Source organism: Pinus tabuliformis, chromosome 7 (assembly GCF_031772625.1).
Source record: "Pinus tabuliformis cultivar Carrire ecotype Pingquan chromosome 7, CPIR1, whole genome shotgun sequence".
In the NCBI taxonomy this organism is placed as follows: Eukaryota; Viridiplantae; Streptophyta; class Pinopsida; order Pinales; family Pinaceae; genus Pinus; species Pinus tabuliformis.
In genome coordinates, this window is record NC_142293.1 from 1,376,088,044 (window position 1) to 1,376,111,905 (window position 23,862).

Below are 23,862 nucleotides of genomic sequence, written 5' to 3' on the forward strand. Positions count from 1 at the left end.
AGATTTTCTTAGAGAATTCTTCCAACTAGTATGAATTAAGGTAAAGGTGTGTGACCCTGCAGTTATGGAGGTGGCTTGTCCCCTTGTAGGAACAAAGGCACACACTGGCTCATAAGGTTGAGGGGAAGGGTATCATTAATGACACCTCCATGTCCTCAACCCCTCTTCCTTACAGTCACCCCAATTTTTACCCTTTGGCAAGAGTTTAAAAAGAAGATCTCTCACTTAGAATAGGCATTTAGCTTAAAATTAACCAAGATAATTGCATCTAACCTTAGTTAAGTGCATTTCATCTTAATTCACTTTACTTTCAAGGTATTTTACTTGCAATTTATTTATATGCTTGTCATGATGAAAATGTCTTGAATTGATCATTTTGAAGTATCTCATTGAGCAAGTATAATATCCTTTTGTGCAAGTAAAGTTTTAACTCATTTCATATTGCAAGTTATTTTACATTGCTTCTTTACATGCTTTAGAATCATGAATGGTTATATTTCGAAAAACATTTCTTTAAGAGCAATTTTATATCTTGCAAGTTGATATCATCTTCTTTAACATCCATTTGATTTGCAGGATTACTTGGTGTTTCACTCTGAAGCATTTCTTTTTTGAACAAAGTGTTCATTATTTTGAAGCAATATTGAAGGCACTGGTATACATGTTTATCTTTTATTTATGTGTTTTTTTTTTTCTATATTAAGACTAATCTACGTACCCACGGGAGATTTGAACCGGTGACCTATCGCAAGGAGTGCCTTAACAGTGCACCCATTCACCGTCAATCCAAACCCCCGTGGGCCTCTTTTATTTATGTGTTGATGATTATTGAAAGCATATTTTATTTCATGTTTTGTATTGCTTATCATATTTGTTGAAATTTGCTCATAGTCTTCAATTTATCCAATTGACCTTAACTTAGCTTTTTCATTAGGGACCACCCCCCTTAGCTTACCTAGGAGAGAGCTTAAACGAAGAGAGTTGGGAATAGGTGACAACCCCATCTCTTGATTTAGCCACCAACCACACCTTTGTTGAGAAATCCAAAGGGTGGCAGTTCAATGATTTCTCTTATTATGGCATTATTTTGTAATGTTTTCATTATTATTATTGGTTTTTTCGAATTATCTTTTCTTATCATCAAGACTAATGCCAAACAACAAATAGAAGAGAACACAAGATGTAGGCATACAGCCAGGGAAAAACCCCACTGTAGGTGGAAACCCGATCAAAATTCTTCCTTCAGTAGATTCAAAAGATGAGACGACCAAGACCCTTACAATCTAGACCCAAGACATCCTCCAATAAGTCATCCTTGAATATTGTTTAGTGTTTCGTTATTCAATAAGTCCCTTTCTCTGATTTTAGAGATGATTTTTGTTGCCTTGGGAGGAGTGGACAACCTCTATATATAAGGGACTGTCCCTCCTTTAGGTCGACTTGCTGCCTTGAGGTTGACTTGGCTTCCTTTGCTTTGATGGGTGCTTTTAATGGTGCCATTGCTTCTTTTGATGGTGACTTTGCTAGGAGGAGACTTGACTTTGCTTGGAGGTGACTTTTTGACTCTTATACACAATGTAACATACCCTTAAGGTCTTTAACATAATTCTTTTGACCTTTTGACTTACCTATAGCACTTTAATCATGTGCTAGACCTACTTCAATGGGCAAGAAACTCATTGACATATATCATAAAATTAATATTTCTTTTCTTGGATAAATACAAATATGAAAAGTACATTTATGAAGACCGAACCTAGTTACATTTCCTTCAACACCTAGAACTTTGCATGAATAATGGGCCACAGAACTGTGCGTTTGCAGTAGATGATACGCCAGAGAAACAGGGTCTGGACTCTCTCCATCGTGGCCCAATCTGACTGTAGTAAATTGGGTCCCCAAATCTCGGAACCATAGAGGACCATGGGTTTGATAATGGCCTCCATGAGGTGGAGCTTGGACGAGATATCCTGGAAATATGCTTGGAAGCATTGTCGCTTGATGAGGGCTAGGGAGCCATAGCCTTTACTAAGCTAAGTTTGGAGTGCCTGCAACATACCAAATATGGGTCCTATGAACTGTACCCTCAAGTTGGTGTAAGATGTGGTGATCTCAATCTTTGCCCTGCGGTAATAGGAGTGTAGGTTTGTGATAGAGTTCTTTGAGGCATTGAAGATCAAAACCTTGGTTTTATGCAGGTTGACCTTCAACTGTTGATGTTCATAGATAGTAGCCAATGCGTCAATCTGTTTTTGTAATCCCTCAGGAGTAGAGGCCATCAAAACCAAGTCATTAGCGAAGAGGAGCAAGGAGATCAAAACATGGTGTAGTAGGCAATTGCCACCCTGCAGTATGTGTTCATGGAGGAAAGGATTGAGCTCATTAATATAATCTGAAAGAGAGTTGGAGAGAGGGGACACCCTTGCTTCACCCCAATGGTACTTTGAATGAAGTTTGAAAGACCATGGGCCATCTTGAGACGCCCAAGCATTGACTCATAAATGCCCTAACACTAACTCATAGAATCTCATGATAGTTGTTAAGAGGATCCGTGCTATGCCAATGTTGCGGAGTCTTTGGAATAGTGCCTCCCTTGGAACTGTGTCCAAAAATTTCTAGAAATCAACAAAACAGTTGTAAACCCACGATGGTGGGCCTCTTCAATGATGGCTTTAAGATTGAAGATGTGATCAATCGTCTAGTAGTCTGGGTGGAAGCTTGCTTGTCCTCTAGTTCTGAGATGACAATTCACTAGTTCCTTAGAAAGCCATTGGTGTAGAACTATGGCATAAAGATCGAAGGATGTGTGGCTTACCATGATAGTTATGTAGTTATTCGGATCATCATTGCTCCCAAATTTGCTGATTAGATGGATGATGTGTCTTGTTTGGGGGGGGGGCGTGGGTAGCTTGAACAAACCATGTGGTTAAAAATATTTACAATATATGACTCAAGCAACTGGATGCCATGCTTGAGGAATTTGGCTTGAAACCCATCCTCATCAGCTGCTCTGTTGGTACTCAAAGCTTTGGCTGCTCTCTTGATCGCTAGTTCAGAGAAGAGGTGGCATAAGGTGGGAGGGGAGGGTATGTAGGTGGAGGGTTGTTTAGGGATGTCATAAAGGGAGGTGGTGTGGGAGAACATGGTATGGGGTCAAGGTCGAGAGAGATGGTGTGATGTCTAGGAAAGAGGGCCCGCCAAAAAGCTTTTGGGGAGTAGCAAAGAGCATCACAAAGTTCTTGTCTTTGTTTGGGAGAGGAATGTGTGTTTTTTGTGGAAAAGTAGTCTATAGTAAGATTTGTGGAGGTTAGGGGCGAAAGATGGGTCATGTGTAAATGTGAGGTGTAGGCGCTTATGGAAATATTTGCACTCATCATCAAACCAACCGTTCATGGGACAAGTAATGGGGGTAGTTTTAGGGCGAGACTTGTTTGTGGAATGGGAGTAGGAGTCAAGGGCTGCTTCCATGAGGGCTGTGGAAAGTGTGTAATATTTAGTTGTGGTTGTGTCTAAGGTTCTAAAGTCAGAGATGGGAGGGAGCAACGTCTTGAGGCGGCTATTATATCCGTCCGCAATGAAAAACAATCTCATATATAGGATATAGGAGGTATGACTACCGTAATGGACACAAGTTTGCATATTAATTATTAAGTGTAAATTATAGTAATTAGGTAAATTACACATGCTAGGGAGTAACATTATCTCCTTTGAGAAGGGGTTGAGCAAGGCAAAGAGGAGGGTTAGGATGTTGAGAAATCTAGGGTATCAAGGATTAGGTGATTTCTCTTAATTAGTAACTGCTTGTGAGTGCCTTTTACTTCATTAGATTAAGATCTTCTTGTTGATTAAGTTGTTAGTGTTCTTCCTCATCAAACAACTACCAATGCATGAACATAAAAAGACAAGAGACACAAAATGTAGGCTATCAGCTAGGGTCAAAACCTCTCACTCTTTGATAGGAAAACCACACAAATTCTTCTTATAGAGATTCCAATTGATGAATACCAAGACCAAGACCCTTGACCTATTAGCCACTCCAAGACCAAGACACTAGTTCTCTTGACTGTCTTCTGCTTCTTAGCACCGAGACATAGTTACACCGATACCTCGTCATTGACATGTCACAAAGATCTTATATCTGTGATGACATTGAGTCCTTATCGATTCCTTCATACTGTGGTAGTACTGAGCTTTTCTCACTATGGAGGCACTGAAACAAAGTTACAATGATAGCTCTAAAACAAACTGTGGATAGACTAAGATCATCTCCCATACTGAGATAGTCACCAGATTGTGATATCAACGAACTGTGGTGGAACTGAGACATATCACTGCAATGTCACCAAAATACTTGTCATTGCAATCTGAGTTCCTATACCGAAATACTTGTCACTGCAATCTATCCGAACTTGACTCTTTACTTGCCACTGTAATGTTTATCCAAATCTCAGAGGTAAACCCGAACTCCTTGACTGTGAGATAGCACCGAATTTATCTCTCCAATCTTGTACCCTTATTGAGTTCCTTCACCGAACTTGCCTCAGTAATCTATCCAAACTTGTCACTGTAACTGTCCACCCGAAATTTCAGAGAGATGTCCGAACTTCTGTCTCTGTGGAATAGGCTGAGGTGCCTATTTATAGTAGACTGCCTATGAATATAAGCCGACATGAGAGTTCGAATAGGTGTGTCTCCATATAAGGTGAGCTGACATGAGTTTCTTACTTCATCTTGAAGCCGACTTGTAGAGGAGTAACATGTGCTTGTCTTGGAGGGCTATTAGACAATCCTATAGACTTAAATACATTTCTAACATGCAAAAGAGGGGTTCTTCACACATGACATTGACTCTTTTTGACAAATCCTAAAGGCTCACAATGGGAGCCATCTAAAACTAAAATCCCTTGCTAATGAAACCCATGAAGAAAGCATAATAATAATTTTGTTTTTCTTAAATACAAAAATCACAATTACATGTCATTATGAAGACCAAACCGAGTTACACTTTTCAACATAGGATGGAAGGAAGAGATATTGTTAAGGTTACATGATTCTTGGGAGCATATCAAAATCCCTTGAATTATCATGTGTAGCTTTGGGTGTGACAATTTTCTTGAATTTAGGAATTGAGGGTATGATTATATATATATACCTTTTTATATAAATTAAGGAAAATCTTGATGCTGCCTATCTACATTAATGTTGTTCAATCACTTTTCTTTAATCCTGATGTATAAATTTCTAAGATTAACTATAAAAGAATTCTTGAAACAGATTATTAAATAATAGTCCCGACTCCCTACCGTATAACCTTGAATATACGTAAATTTTGATGCATTTAGAGGAATTATAATATATAAATTTTGATGCAGTTAGAGGAACTATTTTAACATATAAATTATAGTTTATAACCAAATTGTTTATAATATATAAACTATACTATGTCAATTGGGGTTATCTTGGGTGGTTGGACAAAATGGCTGTTATCTTCCTCACCCAGTTTCAAATCCCCGCTAGTGACATGGTGAGCAATAATGCCTTAATAAATAATATTGTTATGGCTTCGTGCCTATGAATATTGTTATATTGGCTTCGAGCCTTGAAACTCTTAAGTGAGTATATCTGTGGGCTGGCCTGATACCAGCAGCCTCACTCTAGCCCTCGGGTTGAGAGGAGGGCCGATTTCTTTCCTCGGGGGAAAAATATAAACTATACTGTGTAATGTTATTACAATAACTATATAATCACAAGCACAAAAACTATATACAATTACGTACTCATGTGATGTAGTTACCTATAGATTCAAGGATGAGTAACTCTGCTTGGGCATTGATCTTTTATGCTTGTCCTTGTGTGCCTATGCCTGCTTGTGCATTGACTCTGCAAATAATGGTGGCTCAAGAGCTGGGAGGAAAAAATTAGTAGTGACTAGCTCTGACTGTAGGCAGGGCAGGGATTGTGAGGGCTGTCTAGCTTATCCTGTTAACTTAAATGAGAATGTATCATTGGACAAAACTAAATTCCCTCATTTAAAAGTCATAGTGTAGACTTGATCTGAGGTGAATTGGATAACTTCAATGTAGAATTTTCAAGGATGCAGCTGACTTGCAATTTTGACAAAACTGCAGTCTGTCTTTGTAGGCGCAAGCCTTTCTATGAAGATAACCTTTATGTAAGGCCCGTTTGAGTGTTAGTGAGATGGTTTTCTTATTTGTTGAATAATGTAGATGTGCCTCTTCGTTTCCTCTAAACTGAAGGATAATGTGTTGATATCCTTCCAATTTCTAGAAATAATCTCTATTGAGATATTTTGCTGAAACTCTTGCAGGCATTTCTTGGTTGAATACAAAAACTGCTCTGCGTTTGGACTAGAATAGGTTCTGCTACAAGCTTCAGGAACCATTTTCTGCTCTAGGAAACGGTTCTCATGCTGGCAGAAACAGATCTGACAGCTGAAAATGGTTCCAGAAGCAAAAGCTGCAGGATCTTGGAGATTCTGGTTTGGATAGGCAATTCCATATTTCTGGTTCTCTCCAGAAATTGGTTTGCCACCCGACGTTGATGAATCCAGTACTTTTGCATATTATATATTATTCTGAACTGTATTTTATGACATCAGTTGGGGGCTGTTTAGACAGGTAAGCCCTCTAAATTGGACAAGTATCTGTCACACATCAATTAACCAAATCTACATACTTTAGTGAATGTATGCTTTCTTATCAACTTTTAAAGAATATCTTCAATATTTTGTTTACAAGGTTCAAATGCAGAAATCCAGTACGTTTGGATATTTTGTGCAACTTAGCTGACAAGTACCTAACATAGGGTGCTGATTAGGGAGCAGAGAAATCTACTTTAGTGGGCATATTTCCTCTACAGTCATTTTTGTAGGCTTCTCTGATTGGTGATCATCTGGCTTGGATGGAATATATCCATTATGACATTACACAGTGTGCAAAGTTATATTCTCTATGCCCCTCTTTTTGTTTCGTGCTTTTTTGATGGAGTAAAGAGAAAGAAAGGGTGGAAGGAAAGTAAAAGAAAAACCTGTAGAGAATATGCAAAGCAATTGATTTAGAATCTTAGATTGAAACTACAAGCATTATGTCTGCTGTCATTTCTTTTGTCATCTCTATAGAAATGGTGTTTGCTTCCTCATCCTACGGGTGTTTAACTTCTCAAAGGTTGAAGTTCATGTCTCTAATGTGTTTGCAGTTTAAGGAATATGGATGCTGTGTGGCAAAAAGAGTTCCACAAGTTGAGCGTGATATGTGTCTAGAGGAGTTCCTGGCATTGAAGACTTGTATGCAGAATGTGGTATGCTTTTAGTCTGTCTCTTTTCTCATAACTTTTTCTAGAGTCTGTTCTTATATGTTGATATTCTAAATTATCTTATTGTGATCTGTCTGCAGTTAAAGAGCAAGCGTTAATTAGCATTTTGATTCCAAAGATCTAGAATTCAAGAATGTGGAGGCAATCTCTCTTTTTATCATGATTAAGTGGCTCTCAATTCTAATCTAGAGTATGCTATCCAAGACTAAACTTCATTATTAACTCAAGAGCTATAGGAGTCGGTTTTACTGTTATTTCGAAGAAACCAGCTCAAGACATGTTTCGACCACAAAGTGGGTCAAGCTCTCGGTCCAGACCAGCTTTAGCTGGGTCTGGTGCTTTATCTCATGTTTATGTTCAAAATCCACCATTGAGATGTAACGTTCCTGGTGTTTTGGGTTTGCACTATGATGATGGTAATAAGTTACTGCTTGCTTCAACATCAAATCAGGTGTGTTTCTTCCTTCCTCATGGTTGTAGAAGGTTATATTGATTCTTTATGTAAGAGTTTACTCAACTTCTCTTATAACTTTAGGTGAATTGTGATCAAACTACCACTTTTATGCAGATATTTCCATGGCAAGCAAATCAGTTTACATCTGAGGGTATTCCAAATGTTGTTACAATAAATGAAGGACCTGTTTTATCTATTAGATATTCTTTGGATGGAAAAATTATAGGTGTACAGCGATCTCAACAAGAAGTTGAATTTATCAATCGAGAAACATCCAAAGTATTCAATCTACGGTGCAAGGTTGAAACTGAGTGTATACTGGGCTTCTTTTGGACGGACTGCCCAACATGTGATATAGTACTTGTAAAGACGAGGTATGCATCCATAAGAACTAGGCCCAACCTTAGAATGAAGATGAATGGTCTTGGAGAGAATTCAATTTCATGGCAATGTTCATTACTTTGAGCTATTTTATGGTATTGAAAAGGCTTTTTTATTTTTAATTTTCATGAGAGGTATCTTTAGGGCAATTGGATTTAGAACAGTGTTACATTTATTGTTAATGTGAATAAATGTAATATTGGGAAACTTAAAAACATACAAATATAATAAGTTTTTCAATTTTTTAAACATCTAAAGCACAACAATAGGAAACCTAATTTGCATTGAAACGGATACGGATACTGGGTTTCTGCAAATTTTCAAAAAATCTGGATACGATACAAGAAGGAAACAACACACACACACACACATAACAAAATAAAAATTTTGTATTACCTTTCATCTTTTAGAATTTAGATTCTATATCTAAAAATACATAATCGTTATCATGAATTCAACATAAACAAATCATCATCATCAATTCAACATAAACATTGTCATCATCATTAATGATTATTGTAACATTCATGATTCAACATATCATCAAGTTTTTGTTTCAAATTTCAATCATCAACATGACAACATCATCACCAAAATTAATAATGCACACTACATAGTACAAAGTACAAAATGAACTATGACTGACAGTCTACTATCATATGGCATATTATGGTATTCAATGTTCATTGTTCAAAATTTTAAAACATCATCATAAATTACATTTACATATCATCAAATATGTCTTCATCCATGTCATTAAGATGCACATCCTCTCCAGGAGTGGGAGCATTGTTGCCATGTCCACTTGAAGATCCAACTATGGGTGCCTCATCAAACAAAGTCATATGAGACATGGCATTCAACGTCATATCCAATTCAGGCAACTCTAGTTCCACATCCCATAGTTTGGTGGGCCCAAATTTGTATTCGTCACTCTTGTGTGACAAAAGGCGAAGGTTCGAATGAACATGCATTAGTTCCTCAACATTCTTGGAGTGCAATCTGTTTCACTTTACCGAATGGATGAATGGATGAAGCCATATGTACTCCAATTCCTTTATGGTAAAGAAGAACTAACAACCTGTGACAAGATCCTGATGGCCAATTTTTGAATGTGGAAGTTCCCCACCATAGTAGTTCCATCAATCAATTGGACTTAATTTGGTCTTGTCCCGCTTAGAATCAATATCAACACCCAAACCCTCTGATCCCACAAATTGAACAAACTCTGAATGAATCCAAATCCCATTTTCATGATCTACAAAAAGTTTTTTTAAAAGCTTTTGTAAATCCTTGTGAGACTTCTGTGTCTTTTTTTGGTGCGGTTATTTTTGGATCACTTAGCAACTCTGCAGAATAATATTTTGGATTCGCTGCATAGGCCAAAAGGTGCAATGGAGTGGACATCTTATTCCACCTTTTGGTCAATATATACTTCTCTGTAAAAGGCTTTATCTGGGTCCTTCTCCTTGGCATTTATAACCACCCTTAGCTTCTCTATCATGGAGTCAATGCCCTCATACACCTCTCCCAAATTAGACATATCTGTGTAAAACATGCAGAGCAAATTGGCTTAGTAAATGCCAAGAGGTACTCCACCCTATCCCACCATTCATCATCAACAACCAACCTTTTCACTGCTCGTGCTTTTTCAGATTGGGATTGCCTCTATTGATTCCAAAGAGAACTGCATACCATTGATTGTAATGTTTCTTTCACCTGCATAAGCCTTGTTAAGACTATGATGTGAGAAACAAAATGAGTCTTGACAACCTGCGAGTGCCAAATTCCAATGGTTCAATAAATTAAAAATCATAATTGATTGAATAACTATTATGGTTCACGAATCATGACATTTGAGAATCCAATTTACATATTTGAATTTAGAGTCATAGAAATTGGAATTTATGAAATAAAATTTAAAGTTTAGGTACCTTAAGGAGCTACAACTTCGCAAATTCCTTGTAAATGCCTTGGGAGATGTGGTGGTTTGTGAAAATCGAGCCACTAGTTCAACAATCTGCTCCTTGAACAATGTGCCACTTGCCCAAAATTCTTCTCTAAAAAGTCGGGCCACAGGCCAACATTTATTGCTCTCAATTTTTGAGCATGTAGTTAGCTCTTCTCAGCCTTGAACTGCATGCCTGACAACCTGCACACAACCTTGTTTGCTGTGTTGTAGTAGCCTCATTTTCTGTGCTTCTGACTTGATTTCTTAGCCTTAGAATGCGGGCCTGTCATACTTTCCTGAAGCTATCAGAACCCCTCGGAACTTGTGCACTCAGCCCCTCGAAATTTGCGCTGAAGGTGGCTTCTTTTCCCGGGTTTTCTCTCAACAATCCTTGCCTGCTCAACCTTGGAATTCGTGCCAGTTTTCTTTTGCTGTTGGTGAATATCCTCTTTCAAAATTTTTCCCTCATTGCCTTCCTCTCTTTCACTTAGCCCCTCTTTTCCTCTCCACAAATGCACATATGGAATGAATTGAGCTTCAACCCTTTTCTCCCTTTTTAGCTTCATTAAGATAGGAGAACCATAACTCTTTTGATCAAGGGCTGAAATTAGACCCTCTAGATTGTAATGACCCATCTACCTATATAAATGAAATGTAAATTATTAGCATGCAGACAATGCATGCATATGATAGCTACACATGCATGTGTCGCCTACACTACACTAGTAGCCATATTAAATTATAAAGACATTTTAAGCACATGATAAATGATGTAATTGTTGAAGATATTAAATAAATATCTAACTCACAAAAAAAATAATACTCTGGAATATGTATTTTAGTATGTGTCGTTATTATAATAAGTAACCATAGAACATTATCCAAAGGTTCTAAATTTAAATTATTAAAGTTTTAAAAGGAGTTATATTGTTATAAAATAAGTAACTTTATACTAAAGGCTAAACATTAAAAGATATAATATAATAAAATATTAAATAAATATTAATAACAAAAGCACTATGTAAGTGATGGGTGTCAATATAAAACATGACTACCTCTTTAATTCACGGTAAGGAGCCACATAATAAGACAGTGGGCACACAGCCAAGGCAATGAAAGATGAATAAGCGGTGGTTCTAAGAAATAGAAGGAGCTGAAAGGGGATCTTTTTGCTGCTTGGGAGCACAATATTGAGGGGAGGAAGGAGAACAATTTTGACACAGAGATACAGACAAGAAGGAGTCTTGATTGTACTGGAGTTTTTGGGCACAGGGAATCAGATTGCTTCGATTGGAAAGCATTCTGAGACTGAGTACCTAGGTTGTACCCAGTTCAGCAGGGAGGTTTTGGTAACACAGTTGGAACAAGATTTGCAGCAGAGCAGACATAATTGCAGCAGAGCAGACATGTTGGTATTCATTAGATAAATTGTTTAAATTTTGTATTTAAATTACATATTCTGGTATTTTATGAACAAATTATTGTTAAACCCTCTTAAGTTTCGAATTTAGGGCTCTTACATCTGGTATCATAGCTAGTTTTGAACCCTGTGAGACCTTACAGGCCCATTAAATCTCGTTTTCAGATTAAACAGTCCCGGTTATTTCCATTTTTAATTTATGAAATTCAATTATGTGATGACTTCATAATTTTCACCTGAAATAAAATTACATGGATTTCTTAACTCATTTGGTTACGGAGCGTAGGCTTGGTGAAGTTGAGGAAGTTTGTAGGCTTGGTGAAAGAGAGGAAGATGTTACAGTATTTAGAGAAGTTGGGGGAAAGGAAATAGAAGAGCCGACGAACGAATGGATAGATGTTTCTTTGGTAAGGGAAACGACGACCTTGAATTCTCATTTTTAGGCCATAGGTTGTGAAAGAACTCCTGAACTTGAGTATGCCAAAAATGATGATAATTTGCCAGAGGCATGCAGTTTAGATGACATGCCTGATTCTGTTGCTGGTGAATTTCTCAGTAGCTTAGGCGTTGATCACAGTCCATTTGCTTTAAGTTAAGATAGTGATCCAGACTCGCCTAGAGCATGCCTTCTCAAATAGTTTGAAAGAGAGGGTGGCATTGGTCTAGGAATCGGTATTGCAAAACAATTTGATGGCGAACCGAGCCACTCTTCTGAATTACAAAGGCATGATGTTCCTGCTCAACCTAGTTGGGATTCAGAAGAAGATTTGGAATTGGCCTCGATTCTGCACGGATTCTGAAGACTGTATGGTCGAAAGCTGCCATTGAAATGCGTTTTATATCTTTTGCACGGGATAGGAATCCGGCCCTGCAACAACAATAGCATAAACCTGTAGGAGTCGATAGACAATTTGCAAAGTAAATTAATACATATATAAATAAAACGAAAGGATTGCGATTAATATAATCTGGGTATAAGTTATTATGTATGGCTCGTGACGTCGACAACAAGGTATCAGTCATGTCTGCCAGTTAAATTTAAATCCATGCTATATGAACACATATATTAGATGCCACAATGCCCAGTTATATAATGTCCTACCTTTCTCTCACGAAAACGCAATGGCTGGGTGAATGGTCCCACTTATTTTTATATTCTCATAGTGATAGCGGTGTAGTCAAATGGAGAGTAGATATAATTAAAGGTGAAGTGAAAATAAGAAGTGTTGTACACACGTGGATTCATTAATCCGTTAGTTGTCCTTTCGACACTAATAAAAATCAATCAGTCAGTTTTAAGTTATACGAAACTTATTTTCCATTTCAATTAATAATTTATTTTGGGATATATGAATTCAAGATAGGTTTTACTATAGGTTTTACTTTATTGTTTTAAATTAATTTACTTGTGCAACTCAAAATTTATAAAAAAAAATAGATGGCCCAAAATAGATTATATTTTGGCAATGACGTAAACAATTTTTCCGTCATCAAAATTTCATATTAATATTTAGATTAAAAAAAAAACTTTATTATAAGTTAAACTTTATATGGTTTAAAATATTAAATATATATGAAATTTATTGGTATAACCGACTTGTAATAGTCAACAAGAACCTTTAATTATACATGATATTCTCTATTGAAGTAGTCATGCGTCCATTGAAATCAAAATTTTAATGGCCACCTACGAAACACCAACTTTTGAAAATTTAATTTAAAGTGGGATGAGTAGATTATATTAATTAAATAGTAGCTTTTTAAATAGTCATTCACAATAATTATGTTATGTAAATGTAGGAGCATTATATTCAAATTAGATTATTATTATGATCATTATAACATAGCATAATTTTGAATTGATTAATAAATGTTAGTTGAAAGAAATTTAATTTATTATATATATTGAAGTGTCTACTTTGGAATAATTAGGTTTAAAAAAAAAACTAACTATGGTTTATAAAGACCTATGCATTAGAATAAGTATTATTACGCATTAGGATAGAATACCTTGCATTAGGACAAGGAGGTCACGAGACCACCCTGCTTGACCTCGGTACCAATAAGACCCGCCTAGTAGGTAAAAATAGCAAAAAAACTATTCCCGTTTGTAAACTTGAAATTGCAAAATTATATGTTAAATCTGAAAGTGTACCTCAAATTTTTACAATTTTATTATGTACACTGGAAACACTACGATGGTATAGGACATATCAGCGACGACGACGTTATCGGGCAGCAACACTGTCATTAACACCACCACCGTTGTCATTACCATCTCCATCGCTACCACCATCACTGCCACCATCGAGACCATCATCAACACCAATCGCTCCAGCACCGGAGTTGACCGTTATAATGTGCTCATTGGAAGCCATATTGGAAACATTAAAAGGGTCGACAATGGCTAAAACCAAAGAAGAGCAACCTCAACCCGAAGAAACAAATCCAGCGGAACCCAAAAGTTCTGAGTATAGACAATCAAAGGAAGATATTTCTAGGGAGCTGCAGAAAATTAAACTCCCAGAATTTTCAGGAGGACGAGCTGGAGAACGTGTTGAGGCATGGTTAGAAGGAATGAACAAATGTTTTGCACTAAGAGAGTACTCTTCTACTTCAAAAACAAAAATTGTCGTATTTCAATTAAAGGAAAGCGCCTTGATTTGGTGGGGAAATCTGGAAAAACAACTACACCTCACAACGGATAATGTCCCTTGGGAATTGTTCGAGGAAAGATTCCGCGCTAAGTATTTACCTCCATATTTTCAAGAACAACAAGCCAAGGCCTTTCATACGTTAATCCAAGGTAATAAAACAATGGAAGAATATGAAATAAGGTTTATGGAGCTTGTGAAATACATTCATTACTTAGATTCTGATGAACGTCAAGTTGAGCGCTTCGTATATGGGTTAAACCCTCGCATCAGGGCCATGGTTAGGATGTGGAAGCCATCATCAGTAGCCGAGGCAGTAGAATGTGGCCGTTATGCAGAAGAGCATCTAGGAATAAAAAGGGATGCCAGGCCAACAGAATCTCTACAACCAGGGTTTCCAAGAAAGACTCCCCAAAACTTCTTCAGGGGAAGTAGCTCAAGACCACCTCCTTATGGTAATAGATTTACCCCAAGAGGAGTAGGAGCAAGAGCTCCCATGGCAGTTAATACTATAGCCGCTGAATCATCAAACACAAGTCCATGGAAATCTCGTGGAACTGCTAATAGAGGAAGAAATGCAAGAGGAAGTGGCATAAGAGGACGAAGCTCTTTATCTAGAAATTCACAATATGATTCAAGAGGACCGACCCAGGTTAATTGTTGGGGATGTGGAGGACCGCATTTTCAACGTGATTGTCTAGAAGCTTCGTCAAGTATATTGCATAGAGCAGGAAAAGAACCAGCACCAAATACCCAAGGCAATCATAGAATCCATGCAGTAGTCGACAACAATCAGGCAACACATCAATCCACTATAGTGGAATCCTCAGATATTATTATTGGTATAAAACTCAAAATTTTATTTGATATTAGTGCCACAGATAGTTTCATTTCATCATATGCATTAAATAAATGTGGGTTGGCAGCTCGCAAGCAAAATGATTTCAGACAGGTAGAAATGGCCTCAGGAGAACTCCAATCCGTAGACTTAAGTGTGGAGGAATGCAAAATTGATCTAGGGGTTTGTTCGACTAAATTAAAAGTTTATGTCACAGCCCTAGGAACTTATGACCTTGTCATAGGTATGGATTGGTTAGAAGCTCATCAAGCTTGGGTAGACTATTATGGGAAAAGAATTCTCTGTATAAATGATGAAGGAGAGACGATCCAAAACGAAGGTATCAAGAGAAAAGTATCTTTACGCTTCATATCAACAATGCAAATGAAGCTTTGCTTAAGGAAAGGTTGTCAAGCATATGTAGTTCAAGAAGTAAGCAAGGAAAAATGACCATCCTTAAAACAATATCTGGTGTTAGCCGAATTTCCGGATGTATTTCCAAAGGAACTACTAGGATTACCCCCCAAAAGAGAGCTAGATCTCACAATAGAATTGAAACCTGGTACAAAACCAATCTCTAAAACACCTTACAGAATGACAACACCAGAACTTCAAGAATTGCAAATTCAATTGAAGGAACTATTGGATATAGGACACATTTGGCCCAATATTTCACCTTGGGGTGCTCCTGTAATTTTTGTCAAGAAGAAAGATGGTTCCTTACGGTTATGCATAGACTACCGAGACTTGAATCGAGCTACAGTAAAGAATCAGTATCCAATGCCTCGAATTGATGACCTCTTCGACCAAATGAAAGGAGTTGCTGTCTTTTCAAAAATTGATCTACTATTAGGGTATCATCAGCTAAAATTGATCTAAGACTGCATTCCGAACACACTTTGGGCATTATGAATTCACTGTGGTACCATTTGGGTTGACTAATGCACCAACAATATTCATGAACCTTATGAACAACGTTTTCTGCAAATATCTTGATCAATTTGTACAAGTTTTCTTAGATGATATTCTCATCTACTCCAAGAATGAGAAAGAGCATGAAGACCATTTACGGATAATATTATCTTGCCTCAGAAAACACTAGTTATATGGAAAGTTATCCAAGTGTTCTTTCTTTTAGAAAAAGATTCATTACTTGGGTCATATCATATCTGGTGAAGGAATCTCAGTAGATCTTGAGAAGGTAAAGGCAATCATGGAATGGCCAATACCAAAAAATGCACATGAAGTGCGAAGCTTTATGGGTTTAGCTGGTTACTACCGAAGATTTGTGGAAGGATTCTCCAAAATTGCAAAGCCAATTACAACCCTCCAACGTAAAGGTGTTAGGTATGAATGGACTGAGGAATGTAATAAAGCATTCTCTGAACTTAAAAGACTGCTGACCAGTGCACCAATCTTACGAGTCCCTGATATGGACAAAGATTTTATTGTATGTACTGATGCATCCAAGCAAGGATTAGGTGCAGTATTAATGCAGGATAGAGGAGTAATAGCATATGCCTCAAGAAAGTTAAAGCCTCATGAAGAACTTGTTAAATTATGGTATGTTCGATGCTTAGAGCAGTTTACTTATTTTTTTTCTTATTAGCCACAGATTAGCAATCACATATACATTAAGTAAAGTGCAGATAGAACATTAAATGATCAACAGAAAACAAGCCAAGACAAGAGACACAAGATGTGGCGGCTAGCCAGGGACAAACCCTAATGCGGGGAAACTCTTTGATCAAATCTTCTTTTATCTTCAATAGTTCAACAGAGAGAAATAGTACAATTATCTGAATTCTGTAATTTTATATCAACAACAACAAACCCTAGATCAGCAAAGTCAAACTTGGTCAAACTAGTTGAAATTGACCTCTAAAATGCTTGGTCAACTTCCGGTCAACTTGTCCTCGAACAATGTGAAGAAACAACCCTTGAACAACCCCAAAAGTATAGTCAATTTGCAGATTTCTAAAGTCAACTGCAGCCCTAAACTAGGGCAGTCAACACCGGTCAAACCAGAGGTCAGATCACCTCGGTTTTTGTGCCAAAAATTGCGCCTTGCCTAGGAGAGGCAACCACACCCAATCCACACTTTTGGAAGGTCAACGCTGGTCAAAGAGATGACCTACTGCCCTAGTGCCCTTCTTTCTGTGTCTTTCTTGCCCTAGGACTTCTTCCTTTCAGCCACACGTGTGAGAGAGAGAGAGGCTCCTTTTATGCGTAGGAGAGAGAGAGAGAAGATGAGTGAAATTGAATTGTCCAAATGAGGAGAATGCTCCTTGTATTTATATGCAAACGTTGAGGATGAATAGATGTGACTGTTGGGCTTCTGAGCCTACATAAGTTTGCTGGCCGACCTTGACAATTTGTCCATAATCAAAATAAATTCATATCTCCATAAATACTTATCGGAATCGGATGATTTTTAGATCAATCCTACACCTCTCAATGAGAGGAATCTAGGAAAAATATCAGAAGCCATAAATAAGGTGATTCACATGGAGTTTGGCCCTAGTTGCCAATTTTAACACTCTCTCTCAACTAGGGAGAACTTCATCAGCAATTCGTCAGACTGTCGCTGCTATCCATCCATCAAATGCACTGTCCTGTACAACTTGACCCCACTCTGCTCTGCTCGAACTATGAAGAAGAAGAAATGATCGAGGATGTATCATACCATCCTTCACTGACCCAAAGTCAGTCTCAGAGTGTGAACCACTCTCACTAATCTCATATTAGTATCATTGATCCCAGATCAGTGGAGGTCATCCTAGCATAGGGAGTACAGTAGATACAGCGATGTGTCCATCGATAGTACTACTATGGTCCCTATCCTCATTTCCCTGCTCATTGATCAGATGAGAGGTACTTCCCATGAGTCCCAGACTGCATGGGTAGGATGCCTTGACAGGAGAACGAATCATCCTGTTCAGTGGATGCCACGGAGAACTAATCATCCTGTTCCACAGTTGCCATGAAGAACGAATCATCCTGGCCCATAGGAGAACTAATCATCCTGTTCCACAGTCGCCACAGAGAACGAATCATCCTAGCCCATAGGAGAACTATTCATCCTGTTCCACAGTTGCCACGGGGTGTCACAGGGGAAGGTTGAACCTTTACCTTGTACATAGTGCGCCACTAGGGGATGGTGAGTCGCCCTGTGGTCACATGTCACTCCAAGAAGTAACCCGTGCCCCCTTGGAGCTCCCAGAGCTCAATACATCATACTCGACCCTCATAAGAGGGTCTCTGAACGACACCAAGTCGTTCTCGGAAAGTCAACAATTTAACCTTTCCTAGGGGCTTTGTCAAAATGTCGGCGACCTGTTCATCTGTACCGATATGTTGGAGCCTTATTGCTTGTCACTGCACCATATCTCGAATATAGTGGTACCTGATATCGATATGCTTGGAGCGATCATGAAATACGGGATTCTCTGATAAACTGATCTCGCTCTGGTTGTCACAGAGAATCACGGTGGTATCCAATGTAAATCCAAACAACTCAGTGAAGAGCTTTCGCAACCTCGGCGGTGCTCAAAGCCATCGACTTCTGCTTCCTGCTCATCCAGGATATCGAGGCAGATCCCAAAGAGAAACAACACCCGGAAGTGCTCTTTCGGTCCACCACACTGCCTGCCCAATCAACATCAATATACCCAAGTAGTCTCACATCTCAGGCAGTGTATCTCAACCCATGAGTGATTGTGCCACGAAGATATCTCAACAGATTCTTGGCACCAATCCAATATGAGTGGTGAGGCTCAACCATATGTTGACTCAATGTGTTGACTGCAAAGCATATATCCGGACGGGAGTTCACCAAGAACATTAATGCTCCAACGAGTTGACGATACTTGGTAGCATTTCGTAAAACAGGTCCAGCAACACTATCACTTAACTTCTTGAAGTCAAGCTCTATCAGGGTAGTTACGGGCTTGCAGTCCACCATGCTGAATCTCTCCAATATCTTCACCACATATTTTCCTTGAGATAGAAAAATATCCCCTAGTCCTAGGTCTTTCATCTCGAACTTAGAAGCCAGCGCTCTCTTACATTCGTGAATGAGAGGGTCTGCACCTGTTAGAAAGAGGTCGTCAACATATAGCACCAGTATGAGAGGCTTGTCATCTATAACCTTAAAGTAAAGGCTAGGGTCGGCTTCACTCCTAGTGAATCCCATCTTCATCAAGTAGCTATCTATCCTCTCATACCATGCTCGGGGTGCTTGCTTTAGCCCATAGAGGGCTTTATTCAGTGTTTTATTAGCCACAGATTAGCAATCACATATACATTAAGTAAAGTGCAGATAGAACATTAAATGATCAACAGAAAACACGCCGAGACAAGAGACACAAGATGTGGTGGCTAGCCAGGGACAAAACCCAATGCGGGGAAACCCTTTGATCAAATCTTCTTTTATCTTCAATAGTTCAGCAGAGGAAAATAGTACAAAATCTGAATTCTGTATTTTTATATCAGCAACAACAAACCCTAGATCAGCGAAGTCAAACTTGGTCAAACTAGCTGAAATTGACCTCTAAAATTCTTGGTCAATTTCCGGTCAACTTGTCCTCGAACAACTTGAAGAAACAACCCTTGAACAACCCCAAAAGTATGGTCAATTTGCAGATTTCTGAAGTCAACTGCAGCCCTAAACTAGGGCAGTCAACATCGGTCAAACCAGAGGTCAGATCACCTCGGTTTTTGTGCCAAAAGTTGCGGCTTGCCTAGGAGAGGCAACCACACCCAATCTGCACTTCTGGAAGGTCAACGCTTGGTCAACACTGGTCAAAGAGATGCCCTACTACCCTAGCGTCCTTTTTGCGTCTTCCTTGCCCTAGGACGTCTTCCTTTCAGCGACACGTGTGAGAGAGAGAGGCTCCTTTTATGCGTAGGAGAGAGAGAGAGAAGATGAGTGAAATTGAATTGTCCAAATGAGGAGAATGCTCCTTGTATTTATATGCAAACGTTGAGGATGAATAGATGTGACTGTTGGGCTTCTAAGCCTACATAAGTTTGTTGGCCGACCTTGACAATTTGTCCATAATCAAAATAAATTCATATCTCCATAAATACTTATCGGAATCGGATGATCTTTAGATCAATCCTACACCTCTCAATGAGAGGAATCTAGGAAAAATATCAGAAGCCATAAATAAGGTGATCCACATGGAGTTTGGCCCTAGTTGCCAATTTTAACAGAACTCTACGCCACTCACGATTTAGAGTTAGCCGCTGTAGTACTAGCTTTAAAGATATGGAGACACTATCTAGTAGGGCGAAGCTTTATGCTTAAAAGCGACCATCAAAGTCTACAATATTTGTTTACTCAAAGAGACTTGAATGCTAGACAAAGACGATGGAGTGAATTTCTAAGTGAGTATGACTTTGGAATATCTTACATTAAAGGAAAAGAGAACATAGTGGCAGATGCTTTAAGCAGAAGACCTCGAATATTTTCCCTCATACCTATCAAAGTAGACTTAAGGCAACGAGTACTAGAACATCTCATAAGAGATAGCTGGTATTTAAAGGTAAGATCTAGTCTTGATAGTAAAAAGTCAAAAGAACCTAAGTTTGAGGGGTATGAACTAGAAGATGATGGAATCTTGCGATTTCATGGAAGGATGTATATTCTTGATAATGGGGATCTTCGAGACACCATCCTTAAGGAAGCCCACAGAGCAGTGTATTGTGCACATCCCGGGGTAAAGAAAATGTATATTGATACCAAGAAACTCTTCTTCTGGACAGGCATGAAATGTGATATCGTTCAATTCGTTGCAAAATGTCTTGAATGTCAGCAAGTGAAAGCTGATCATTGTCACCCAGCAGGTCTCCTGCAACCTCATGACATTCCTATGACCAAATGGGAGATCATTTCTATGGATTTTATCACTGGGCTACCTCTTACTTCACAAAGACACAATGCTATTTTGGTGGTAGTGGATAAATTAACGAAAAACGCCCATTTCATTCCGTAAGAGATACTTACGAAATTGCTGACGCAGCTCGAGTATTCATAAATGAAATTATCAGATTTCATTGAATACCTAAGAAGATCATATCAGATAGAGACTCGTGATTCACTTCAAGATTCTGGACTTGTACTCAATCAACCTTAGGAACTCAGCTAAATTTAAGTCCAACTTATTATCTTGAGATTGATGGGCAAACAGAAAGGGTAAATCAAGTACTAGAAGATATGTTGAGGATGTACGTTATGGATCAACGATCACACTGGGAAAAATACTTATCCTTAGTCGAATTTGCATACAATAACAGTTACCATAGTTCTTTAAGAATGCCTCCATTTGAAACTTTATATGGAAGACCTTGTAGAACATCGTTAAGTTGGAACATGTTAGAAGATCGGGTGATAGTAGGACCAGAATTAATCCAAGAGATGGAGGAACAGGTAAAACAAATTAGATAATGGTTAAAAGAAGCACATGATAGACAAAAGAGTCATGCTGATGCTCACAAAACTGATAGGAAATATGAAATAGGGGATCATGTTTTCGTCCGCATCAACCCAAATAAAAGCACTATCCGATTCGGAAAAGGGACAAAGTTGTCACCTCGGTTTATCGGACCATTTAAAGTCATGGAAATAGTTGGACTTGTAGCCTATCGTCTTTGCACTGCCACCTCACTTGCATAAAGTTCATAATGTATTTCATGTATCTGTATTAAGGCATTACATAGCTGACAAATCTCATAACCTTCAATGGAAGGAACTGCAGGTATCGGACGAGGGAATCATTTCGGTCGAACCATTACGTATACTGGAACGTAGGGTTCGACAACTCAGGAATCATCTGGTAGACCAAATTAAGGTCCAGTGGGACAAGTATAGCCCTGGATCGACTACTTGGGAAGATACAAAAATCATATGTCAAAAATACCCCAACTTGTGTCAATTTTGAAGAACTTTAAGCCATATTTTGTATATATTTACTTTACTTTAAATCAGATACTCAAAACCATTTTGGAAGGTCACATATAAAAGTAAATTTTTATGTTACTGAAATATGATATATGTTATCTGCTTAATTCTACTGGTACATGGATACCAAGATGAAATATATTATTTAAATTAACCTTACTGAATTATGGATACCAAGATGAAGTTCAATATTTGATTAACCTTGCTATAAAATCTAAATCATGAATTATGATATGAATTAAGATATCTATAATTTTGTTTCATTTATGCATATTGATATGATTAATGAGATAGAAATAAAAGAATGATTACAATTTGAATATGAAAGCCAATAACATGAGCAGGACATGACCAAGTATGTTATACTGTAGATAACAACATGTATGAGCTATACAGAAACTGTTTATTTTATATATATTGATGCATATGTTATAATATATGGACAAGTGTTTACGTTGCAGATAGCATTGTTACCAAAATGACCACGTGATGACAAAAACTTCAGTACAATTAAGGCTCAATGAGATTTCATGATAGGGTGTTGACCCTAGTCCCACTAGGAGGGGTGGAGGTATTGCCCACCGTTTATCCTCCAAAACCTAGAGTCATGGGAGGACTGTGCGAATCACGCTCCCCTAGACATGTGATGATGACTGTTGGATGCCTACTGGGAAATTAGGTCGATATAGTTGACGCTATCACCCTTGAGGTTTATGAATGGTTAGATCAGTGTAACTGACACCATGACATATTCCAGTAGAGGACGGATAGGATGGGAGCGGAAGAGATTAGGAAGGATAGGATGATTTTGGAATAGCTTGGGAACCCAACTGAGACAGGGTATAACTATTAAAGTTGAAAACCTATAAATGTTCAAAACATAATTTTTATAGTGTCCTCACATTAAACATAAATTATATTAATCATTAAATAATTACTAATATATTATATAAAAACCTAACTTCGGGACGAAGTTTTCTGAAGGAGGAGTGTATGTAATGACCCATCTACCAGTATAAACGAAATGTGAATTATTAGCATGCAGACGATGCATGCATATGATAGCTACACATGCATGCGTCGCCTACACTGCACTAGTAGTCATATTAAATTATAAAGACATTTTAAGCACAGGATAAATGATGTAATTGTTGAAGATATTAAATAAATATCTAACTCACAAAGAAATTAATATACTGGAATATGTATTTTAGTATGTGTCGTTATCATAATAAGTAACCATAGAACATTATCCAAAGGTTCTAAATTTAAATTACTAAAGTTTTAAAAGGAGTTATATTGTTATAAAAGAAGTAACTTTATACTAAAGGTTAAACATTAAAAGGTATAATATAATAAAATATTAAATAAATATTAATAACAAAAGCACTACGTAAGTGATGAGTGTCAATATAAAACATGACTACCTCTTTAACTCAAGTAAAGAGCCACGTAATAACACAGGGGGTACACAGCCAAGGCAATGAAAGATGAATAAGCGGTGGTTCTAAGAAATAGAAGGAGCAGGGAGGAGGACTGAAAGGGGATCTTTTTGCTGCTTGGGAGCACAGTATTGAGGGGAGGAGGGAGAACAATTTTAACACAGAGATACAAACAGGAAGGAGTCTTGATTGTACTGGAGTTTTTGGGCACGGGGAATCAGATTGTTTCGATTGGAAAGCATTCTGAGACTGAGTATCTAGGTTGTATCCAGTTCGACAGGGAGGTTTTGGCCGTTTTGGTAACACAACCAGAACAAGAATTGCAGCAGAGCAGGCAGGTGGGTATTCATTAGATAAATCGTTTAAATTCTGTATTTAAATTACATATTCTGGTATTTTATGAACAAATTATTGTTAAACCCTCTT

At 37.9% G+C, this 23,862-nt stretch overlaps 1 protein-coding gene across 7 annotated transcripts in view; it reads left to right on the top strand.

Annotated features, from left to right (window-relative positions):
• Positions 1 to 23,862, top strand: part of LOC149252752 (C18orf8) — a 354,515-nt gene that overhangs the window by 84,506 nt on the left and 246,147 nt on the right. For 6 of the 7 annotated variants that reach the window (XM_089459794.1, XM_089459792.1, XM_089459791.1 and 3 more), the window contains 3 exons: positions 7,216 to 7,317; positions 7,413 to 7,783; positions 7,901 to 8,160. In XM_089459794.1, coding sequence (XP_089315920.1) covers positions 7,610 to 7,783; positions 7,901 to 8,160 — 434 coding nt within the window. In that variant the 5' untranslated portion in view covers positions 7,216 to 7,317; positions 7,413 to 7,609. Of the gene's footprint in view, positions 1 to 635; positions 656 to 7,215; positions 7,318 to 7,412; positions 7,784 to 7,900; positions 8,161 to 23,862 lie in introns of those variants that run through there. The other variant, XM_089459793.1, reaches the window with a different exon arrangement.